The sequence below is a fragment of the Sorghum bicolor genome, chromosome 3 (genome assembly GCF_000003195.3).
Source record: "Sorghum bicolor cultivar BTx623 chromosome 3, Sorghum_bicolor_NCBIv3, whole genome shotgun sequence".
Lineage (NCBI taxonomy): Eukaryota > Viridiplantae > Streptophyta > Magnoliopsida > Poales > Poaceae > Sorghum > Sorghum bicolor.
The window spans coordinates 21,122,339-21,133,287 of NC_012872.2; the positions used below are offsets into that span (position 1 = coordinate 21,122,339).

At 47.5% G+C, this 10,949-nt stretch overlaps 1 protein-coding gene across 1 annotated transcript; it reads left to right on the forward strand.

Annotated features, from left to right (window-relative positions):
- Window positions 9,429–10,493, forward strand: LOC8086369 (protein SRC2). Its single transcript, XM_002455589.2, has one exon. It carries the CDS (start codon window positions 9,525–9,527, stop codon window positions 10,395–10,397), a length of 873 nt encoding a protein of 290 aa, XP_002455634.1. The 5' UTR covers window positions 9,429–9,524; the 3' UTR covers window positions 10,398–10,493.

The window sequence follows — 10,949 nt, forward strand, 5'->3', positions numbered from 1 at the left end:
CATATGCATCACGCTTATATTTCTTCACACACACTTAGGCACCCCACTGATTGCAAAACTTAGGGGAGCTCATTGTAAATGTATGCAATCTTGCTTATAATCAAGATTTCAAATTCCAAAACCTATGCATACATTAATAGGGAGCTCAACTTAAATTCTAGAACTAAAAAGCTTCAATTCTTTACATCTGTTGTAAGCCTAAGTTGGTTGTCATTAGTTAGCAAAAAGGGGGAGTTTTTTAAGTGCATTCGCCCCCAATGTGGGTTTTGGATAATTTATAACAATCAAATTAGGGACTAATCTGTTTATCAAGTGCAATCTACAGGCATTAGTCCATTGATGGAATTGAATGAACATATTTGGTGACCTATAGCACCCTAAATTCTGGTGGACAAAAGTCGTTTCAACCCAAGGTATTCAACATCCTTTTATCTTTGTTTGGGTAATAGGAAACACCACACTATCAAGAGGGACAGAAAACTAGTTGGCAAATTGGAGATAAAAAGTGCTCTCATTGTCAGTCTTTTAGCTGAGAATGCGTGACTAGAGGTTCTGGTCACCCTAACCGGAAGTTCACGTTGGGTCTAGGGAGGCGCGCCAGCATTTCAGAAATCACTTCCGGTGGCTGACTGAAAGTCCCGGTATGGACCGGAAGTTCTAGTCCTGGACCGGAAGTCCACGCAGTGAAAAAACTATAGGATGCCTCGCGTCACTTAGAACACTTCTGGTGTCCAACCGGAAGTTCCAGTCCTTCAGGAAAGTCAGCACTAGTTTTTTCCTCTCATGACCTTGTGTGTCAGGATTCACTTCTGGTCCCTGACCAAAAGTCCCGGTGGGACTAAGCCTCCTCAACTGTTAGATCTGGGGGGACCGGAAGTTCCGGTCCCTAGCACCGGAACTTCCGGTACCACACTATATATATACCTCTGTACCCCATTTCTAACCGTTGCCTGAACATATAACACTCATTCTCTGCCTTTTAACCCTCTCCAAGTTGTGACTCATCTATTCTCTCTCCCCCTTTTCCTCCAAGCCTCAATCCTTTATTGTTTGAGCTAGGAAAGTGAGATTAGAGAGTGGGAGCATCGATCTACATCTGGAGCACTTGGATTCCCCAACTTGTTGCCTTGGTTTGTGTCTATTACTCTTGGGTTCTTTGAACCCTAGCCGGCTAGGCGTTCATTGTGGTTGCCCGTGTTGAGTCGAGGGCACCCTAAAGTGTTTGTATTACATCTTGATTCTTAGTGGATATTTCAAGTTGACCTTTGTGGTTACTTGAGGGAGGAGACCTTTGTGCTCAGACCTTAGTGGTCACCTCAACAATGAGGACATAGGAACTCCTTAGTAGAGATTGCCAAACCTCAATAAAAACCATTTGTCTTGCTGTGGCGGTGGCTTCGATTAACCTTTGTGTATTGTGTTCTTGTTGTTCTTTCTCTATACCTCCTATTTCACAGGTGGGTGGCTTAGTTCTACAACTTGGTGTAGAATCAAATCTCGAGGAGCTCGACCTAAACTCCAACAACCTTTAGGAGGGTGTGGCAACAATAGATCTGAAATCCAAACTTACTTTTCTTTGATTTCATAACACTTTTAGGGAAGCAGAAGTCATGCGGGTCTACACCGGAAGTTCTAGTCGTGCCGACTGGAACTACCGATCCAGACCACCGTAACTTCCGGTTAGGTATCTAACTTCTACAAATTCAAGTTTGTGAGTTTTATGTTTTGTTAAGAGGTCTATTCACCCCCTCTAGGCCAATTAGGTCCTTTCACACGGAGCTCATGGCCATGAGCGACCTTGTGCTCTACTCTGCCACCTGTGCCGTCACTGAACCCTAACGCGCCCCTCTGTGTTGTTCACGCACCACCGCAACAGCATCCCCTACGCGCTCGTTGAGGCCCCAAGCCCCAGCATGCTCCCCAAATGGTCAGAGATGGAGCTCGCGTTCGTGACGACAGAAGAGAAGAGGAGGATGAAGGTTGGGTGGCTGATAAAGAGGCCTCACCTAAGGGCATCTAAGTAATCTGGCTGGGTTGCTACCCACTGTTAGAAGTGAATATAGACGAAATGGCATGCTGGGTAAAAAAAATTTCATGGCACAAAGGTCCGTTCTAACTTTTTAGTGGCACGAAGGAAGGGATCATGTTTTTTAATGGCCCGCCGACCTCAAAAATTTGTAACTATATAACACACGGGCATGTATCTAGTAGCCTAATAGATATATTAACATATAGATTGATTATATCTATATTTTCCTGAAAAGCACTCGTACCCTTAAAAATTTAGGTATTAGTTTTAGTTTTGATTTAAGTTAAATTTCTCTAATTTAACAGTGTTCTCATAAAAAATGTATAAGTATTTACTGCGTCAAATTTGTTAGAAATCAAGTCACTGGAATGCTCACAATCACTCTCACAGCACAGGCACAAGGCACATAGCGAGGGAGATGGAGGAGGAAGGAGCTTGTTTTGTATTTCACTTTCTGATGATTGCTTTACAAAGGTGAAAGTGACTCCCTATTTGTAGAGGGATGTGGTGAATACATACAGAAATTCTACAGTGTTTGAACTCTTGAAATTCCTCTCCTCCTTCACTAATTTGCCACCATTCAAAGTCCATATTCACATACTGTTTCTTGACTTTGATTTCTAACACTCCCCCTTAGCCAAATTTATGCTATGTGTATGCCTCGTTAAAAACTCCCCCCAAAAACCCTGTGGGAAAAAAGGGTAGGAGAAAAGAGTACATCACACGCATCGCTTATGCTGCACCTGTTGCCTCATTAAAAACCTTGCATGAGAAAACCCAGTGGGAAAAACTCATCAAGTTTAAAGTGTACAACAGTTGATGTTGAGGTCGATCTTCAGGACCGACTCATGATCTTCAGGACCACGATCATGAATTGTGTCTTTGGGGCTAGTCTCCCCATGAACCCTGCAACTCTCTAAGCCGCCTCATACCAATTCCATGGATGCACTTATAGAAGCTAGAGGCGGGTAGAGATTTTGTGAAAAGATCTGCGAGGTTATCGCACGATCTTGCTTGTAGGATATTTATCTCCCCGCTCTTCTAGAGCTCATGGGGATAAAAAAACTTTGGAGCAATATTCTTTGTGAGATTGCTCTTGACATAACCCATGTGCATCTATGCAACACAAGCTGCATTATCCTCATTGATAATGGTGGGGGTGTCAGCGACGTTCAAACCACATGACTTCTGGATGTGATTAATCATTCGTCGCAACCAAACACACTCTCGTGCAGCCTCATACAGAGTGTTTATCTCTGAGTGGTTGGTAGATGTGGCAACTAGGGTCTGCTTTATAGATTGCTAGGAAATGGCTGCACCACCACAGAGAAAGACAAAATCAGTCTATGATCTGGCATTATGCGGGTCACACATATAGCCAGCATCCACATATCCCACCATGGTTGGAGCTTGGTTCTTCGGGAACCATAGACCAAGGTCTTGTGTACCTTGTAGGTACCTCAAGATGGTTTTGACACCAACCCAATGCCTCCTGGCTGGGGCAGCACTGTACCTTGCCAACAGATTTACTGCAAAAGCAATGTCAGGTCTAGTGCAGTTTGTAAGGTACATTAGTGCTCCAATGGCGCTTAAGTATGAAACTTTGGGTCCCAATACTTCCTCATCATCGCACTTTGGTCTAAGTGGGTCCTTAGCCGCTTCCAGGGATCGGACCACCATGGGGGTCTTAAGAGGGTGGCACTTGCTCATATTGAATTTTTCAAGTACCCTCTTAGTATAAGTGGACTGGTGTACAAACACTCCCTCAGGGAGGTGTTCGAGCTGCAAGCCCAAACAAAACTTGGTCTTTCCCAAGTCTTTCATCTCAAACTCCGCCTTTTTGTAAGCCATTGCTTCCTCAATGTCCCTTGTAGTCCCGATGATGTTCAAATCATCAACATAGACGGAGATTATGCAAAATCCATCATTGGATTTCTTTATGAAAACACAGGGACAATCATCATTATTGATGTAACCTCTCTGCAGGAAAAAGTTACTCAATCGGTTGAACCACATCCTTCCAGATTGTTTCAACCCATACAACGACCGCTGCAGGCGGACGTTGAACAAGTTGCAGTTTTGATTCGGTCTAGGGATCTTGATTCCTTCAGGGACTCTCATATATATTTCCAAATGAAGTGACCCATACAAGTATGCGGTCACAACATCCATCAACTGCATTTTCAAATTCAAGTTAGCTGCCATAGATATGAGATATCGGAACGTTATGCCACTCATAAGAGGAGAGTAAGTTTCATCATAATCGATGTCGGGTCTCTGCGTGAACCATTGTGCCACTAGCCTCGCTTTGTATCTTACCACCTTACCATGTTCATTCCTCTTCCGGAGGAAGACCCATTTGCATCCTATAGGGATGACCTTTGGAGGTGTTGGGACTACAGGCCCAAAAACCTCTCTTTGGCAAAGCGAGCACAACTCAGCCTCAATTGCTGCTTTCCATTTATCCCAGCCCAAGCGCTTCCGACACTCTATCATGGACTTTGGTTCTGGATCCGGATCCATTGAGTCAGCAATTTTTGAGGCAAAATATATGTCGACAATAGTGGTCTTTCTATAGTATGACTCTCCTGATTCCACATAGTTAGTGGCGATCTCTTCAAGATCGTCCTCCCACTCATCGTCATTTCCCGTAACGATTGAGTTGGGGCATTCTGATCTTCCAATGCGATGATGCGCGCGCGACGCATTTGGATTTCTATCTTTAGGATGGTGTCCTTCAGGGACCTTCTCAACTTCAGGAGGAGCCTCTTCAACTGATTCTTCGAGTGGTAGTGCAAGTGTCTCGGACCGTCGCCTCTGCGGACATCTCCGCGAGACCTTGTCCTGAGCACCCGGAGGTCTCCCCCTCTTCCTAGGATTAGGGGAGACTATAGAGTTGGTAGCCTTCGGGGGTACGTGAACTCTCTCTGGCGTATTTGCTATAGGTATATGCGACCTAGTCACCCTTTTGTGATCAGTGAGGGCATCTGGCAGCTCATTTGCAAGACCTTGCAAATGAATAATTCTCTAAACTTCCAGTTCAGATCGCTAGTGCATGGGTCTAAGGATTGCATCCCCGATGCATTCCATTCAATTTCTCAGCATTCTTCTAGATGTCTATCTCCCCCTAATGCTTGGAAATGGTCTTCATCGAAGACACAATCAGCGTACCGAGCCGAACGAAGATCCCCAGTCATAGGCTCTAAATATTTGATTATGGAGGAGTCACATAACCAACATATATCCCCAACTTCCGGTGGGGTCCCATTGCGGTATGCTAGGGTGGTGGTATTGGCACGTACACTGCGCAGCCAAATATTCGCAGATGGAAAATACATGGTTCTTTCCCACGCACTAACTGCAAGGAGGATGTATCATGGTATGCAGTTGGCCTGAGTTGGATCAGTGCTACAGCATGCAATACTGCATGGCCCCAACAATTGGTTGGCAGCATACAATTCTGCAGCAACGACCTGGCAATCCATTTGATCCTCTTGATCAAGGACTCAGCTAGACCATTTTGTGTGTGGACATGTGGTACTGAGTCTTCTACCTTAATGCCCAGGGCTAAGAAATAATCATCAAAAGCTTTCGACCTGAACTCACCAGCATTATCCATCCAAATGGACTGGATGCGGTTATCAGGGAAACTTGCTTTCAGCCTGATTATCTAGGCAATGAGCTTGGAGAAAGCATGGTTTCTAGTGGACAACAGGTCCACATGGCTCCATCTGGTAGATGCATCAATCAGTACCATAAAGTCTCTAAATGGGCCCAGTAGGGGCTGGATAGGTCCACATATGTCACCTTGTATCCTTTGCAGGAACATAGGTGACTCATCCCTAATCTTCAGGAGGGATGGTCTATTGATCAGCTTCCCTTTTGCACATGCGGTGCAAATAAAATCTTCAGGATTTAGGAAGCCTCTGACATCATGGCTAGTAGAATTGTTGATGATTCTTCTGATCATACCGAACCCAGGATGACCCAAGCGGTCATGCCATATTTGAAACGATTCTGTGTTTCTGAATATGGTCTTCGTTGCAACATACTCATCTGTGGGCTTTATGTACGTGTAGTACAAACCCGTTGGTGATGAAGGGAACCTTTCCACCACTCGCTTTTGGTACCCGTCGAATTTAGTGATCAGCAGGTATTCACCACCTTGCTCGATCTCGGTTTCTACATGGAAACCATTCGCACGGACATCTTTGAAGCTCAAAAGCGTGCGCTTTGAGTCGGGATACAATAGTGCATCCTTTACAAAGATTTGAGTACCCATAGGGAGAACTAGTGTGGCACTTCCGGTGCCCACAATATGAGCATTGCTTCTGGCAATGGTCATAATATTTCCACTTTTCTTTGTTGTTTGGAAATATCTAGTATCCCTTAGTATCATATTGGTGGTACCACTGTCTACAAGACAGAGTTCCGCATCCGCCATCGGGTTGCCACAGACTGTTAAATACCATAAAATAAAGATAGGAATTTAACATAAACATATATTATCATAAAGACAACATTACATAATTCTTGGGAAACATTACAACAGTTTGGACAATCTACTACATTACAAATGCTCTTCAGGAGCATACATGACCAAACTAGTACATGTGGGCATCGCTAACATGACTCTTTGGAGATTACTGTGGGTCTCCAAATATATCAAAGTCATCAAGAAGATTGTCCTAACTCTCGTCCATTCGGACGCTTCCACTTGCACCGACGACCCCGTCGTCGTGCTTCTCAGGCTGAGCTTCAGGCTCAATGAGAAAGTGGGACTCATGTTGAACATTTTCCTTGTCCTTGATTTGCTGGTAAAGGTCAACGAGGTGTTTGGGGGTGCGGCAATTATGGGACCAATGCCCCTTTGCTCCGCATCTACAACAATCGCCTTGCTCTTCCCCACTGTGGTCATCTGTTTCCTTCTTGGGGTTGAACCTACCTTTGGGCTTTCCCTTTCCTTTGACCTTGATCATGGCACCCCTCTTCCCCTTCCACTTTCCCTTTCCACGGCCCCTCTTGCGGTCGCGAGAACTCTCAGCAACATTATCATGTGCTTCAGGCACAACTATGGAACCAGTAGGCCGGGAAAAATGATTGTTTATGAGAACCTCATTCTGTTGCTCGGCAACAGATAATACTTAACTCAGAGTACTTGGTGTACCTTGAGTTTCTATACTGCTGTTGAAGTACATTGTTGCTGGGGTGGAAGGTGGAGAAGGTCTTCTCGATCATATCAGCGTCAGTGATCTTCTGGCCACATAGACGCAGTTTGGTCACAATCCTATGCAAGGCAGAGTTGTACGCAGCCACAGACTTGAAGTCTTGGAAGCGTAGATTGATCCAGTCTTGTTGTGCTCTCGGGAGCACAATAGTCAGCTGTTGGCTGAAGCGGTCCTTCAGGGACTGCCATAAGACTAGCAGATCCTTCTCCGTCATGTATTCGCACTTCAAGTTAGGATGAAGGTGGTGTCGCAGGTAATGCAACGCCTTTGCCTTGTTCTGCCTTGTGCGCTCATCCTTGCCAGCTTTAGGGTGGACAATGGTATGATCGAGGCCCATGCCATTGAGTCTGATCTCGATGTCGGTCGCCCAAGTGAGGTAGTTGCTGCCATCCACGGCGAGCATCTCAAAATCCCTCTTTACGATGTTCGACATGCCTACACAATTAATGCGCAGGGTTAGTAGATGTCGCTGCGTAATCTTTAGGATTACGACTTAATATAGTCTTCAGGACTATATAATTTTCCCAGGTGTAATCTTCAGATTTACTTTGCAATTAAATGTAAAGTATTGCAATAAAGTAAATACACGGAATTAATTGCAATAAATAATTGTAGAAAATAAATAATGGCAATAATAATAATAAATAAATAAATATGGCGGACTTCGGGCCGTACATAATTCATGGGCTTCGGGCCGTGTATTTTACGCAAATAATAATAATATGCGCTGCCCATCTTAAATGGGCTGCTAGGCCAAATTCATTCTCCATGAGCTAAACAGATCAGTCCAATCGTGATGGACGGCTCAGATTCGCCCAAAGAACATATAAATGGGAAGGGTAAACCCTAACCCACTCATTCTCTTCCCCACCTTTTCTCTCTCTACTCTATCTTCTTCTTCAGAAAACAGGCAGAGGAGGGAGAAGGCACTGATGGCGGCCCGGCCGGCCAGAGGCGCGGGCAGCGTGGCCCAGCCAGGGAGGAGCGCGCGGCCCCAGCGGCTCGTGGCCAGGCGCGCTGCCCCAGTGGCGCGCGGCCAGGCGCCGGCCCCGGCAGCTCGTGGCTCAGCACGCGGCCCCTGGCGAGCGCGGCCCGGCGGCGCAGCAGCCTGGTAGGCACGGCTCCCGACGGCCAGACCCCTCCCAGCGGCGGCCATGGAGGCTCGCAGCCGAGCCCAGAACGGCCGTGTCCAGGGAGCTCGCGGCCTTTCTAGCGGGCGTGGCAGCCGAGCTCGGGGCTGGACAGGGGGCGTGCGCGGCGCACAGTCCATCCCCAGTGAGGAGCTCTGGCCACGGCCTGACGCGGCGCGACCCGCTCCCTGCAGAGGGTGGGATTTGCGTGGGTCCGCCGGGCCAGCACATCTCCGCTTGCACGTCTTCGGGACGGCAGCGATTCGGCTCGCACGTGCATTTCGGGATGGCGGCAAGGTACCAGTGCTTCGTGTGTCCTTGTTCATGAACAAGAGTGTTAGCATCGAATGAAATGTTTTCTCATCTTCTTATCCTTAGCTCGGTAGAACTCGTGCTGATAACGTGTTAGAAATTAAGTCACTGGAATGCTCACAATCACTCTCACAGCACAGGCACAAGGCACACAGCGAGGGAGATGGAGGAGGAAGGAGCTTGCTCTGTATTTCACTTTCTGATGATTGCTTTACAAAGGTGAAAGTGACTCCCTATTTATAGAGGGATGTGGTGAATACAGACAGAAGTTCTATCTACAGTGTTTGCACTTTTGAAATTCCTCTCCTCCTTCATTAATTTGGCCACCATTCAAAGTCCTTATTCACATACTGTTTCTTGACTTTGATTTCCAACAAAATTATTTCACAAGATTCATCAAAAATATATTGCGTGCATTTTTTTTGTGTTATCTTTAGACTTTAATCTCAAGACATTTTTATACATAGTTTTCACTTAAGATAAAATTAGTTTTCACTTAAGATAAATTAGTTTTTGGACCGACTGAATACAAAATATACGGGCAGCCCTACAATCTGCAATTTCAAATAAAACACTCCGGGAAACAATGTGGACCGCACAAAGATTTTCTGCAAAATCCGGAACTAGACACCATCTCAAGCTATTTTTGGGGCCAAACTCCTTTACCAACCAAGGACAACCGCTTCTTCGCTTCTTTAACTCGCACCTTGCGGATGTTGTCGTTGTCGAGGGAACACACGCACGTCGTCCTACAACCTTTCTCCCTCCTCCAACTGTCTACCATTTCTTCCCACGGCAAAACACACCTCGCCGGCGCGCTTGGCAATGGCGTACCGTGTCCTGGAGGTCACCCTTGTCTCGGCAAATGACCTCAAGAAACTGTCGGTCTTCTCCCGGCCGCGCATCTACGCCGTGGCTTCCATTTCCGGGCTCGACCTCCGCATGCCTAGCCACAGCACCCAGGCAGACCAGACCAACGGTTGCAACCCCGCCTGGAACGCCGTGGCACACTTCCCCATCCCGGCTGCCATTGACACCCGCGGCCTCGCGCTCCACGTGAGGCTCTGCGCCCAGCGTGTGTACCTGGGCGACCGCGACATCGGCGAGGTGTTCGTGCCCATCGACGACCTCCTGGCCGGCGCCGACAAGGGAGGTGATCCGAGGCCCGTGAGCTACCAGGTGCGCAGGCCGCACTCTGGCCGCGCCCACGGCGTCCTCTACTTCTGCTATAAGTTCACCGACGTCCCCGCCGTGGCGTGTGTCCCGGAACCGGAAGGCAAACAAGGCCAGTACGCCAAGTACGTGCTGGACTCCGTGAACACGACGGACAAGACGATGGTGCCGCCCACCGCGTACCCACCGTCGGCCATGCCGTCTACGTACCCACCGCCGGCCATGTCGCCTGCGTACCCTCCGCCGCAATATGGCTCGCCGTACCCGGCCTACCCGCCGCAGCCTTACGCGTACGCTGCTCCGCCACCGTACGGGTACAATGCGGCTACCCCACAACCGGCGATGTACGGCTACGCCGCGCAGCCGGTGGCTGCACCCGCGAGCCATGGCGGAGGCATGGGGATGGGGCTTGGCCTAGGGCTCCTAGGCGGTGCTGTCGGAGGGATGATGCTTGGAGAGGCGATCGGTGACTATGAGGCCGACGCCGCCTATGATGCAGGGTTCAACGATGCGTTGGCATTTTAGATCTTGCCGTGCAGTGATGGAGATTATTGTCCTTGTAAATCTCTAATTCATACGAAACGATGAAATAGAATTTGCAAGTTTTGCTTCTCTTCTCAATTTGCAACTGCACATTACAATAATTCTTCGCATGTATGTGGAGAGTGTGGATCCAGGCATTCGTCATTCTTAATTTCCATTTCTTTTCTCTGGGCATGCATATCTACGACATGTGCAATTCTTTCCTCTCTTAATACCAATTGGGCTCTACAATGCATCAAAGCAAACTCCATGAGCCTTTCTATATTGCTCGCATACACTACTGCCTTTTGTCACTTGCCCAAAATGAACAATAATTTCGGTCCAATCAGCGTCCGGGACAAAAACATCTTTAGTCCCGATTGGTGAGACCAACCGGCACTAAAAGTCCCCTACTCAACGGCTACGGTGTAAGAGATCGGCAGAAGCGACGGTCCCCAACCGGAACTAAAGTCCAGCCTTTAGTCCCGGTTGGTAACACCAACCGGGATTAAAAGCTGTTGTCCCGGTCCGTCTCACCGGCCGGGACTAATGTTG

What these genes read in the sequence shown, in the direction of transcription:
- LOC8086369 (XM_002455589.2), top strand. Translation starts at nt 9,525, where the DNA reads ATGGCGTACCGTGTCCTGGAGGTCACCCTTGTCTCGGCAAATGACCTC.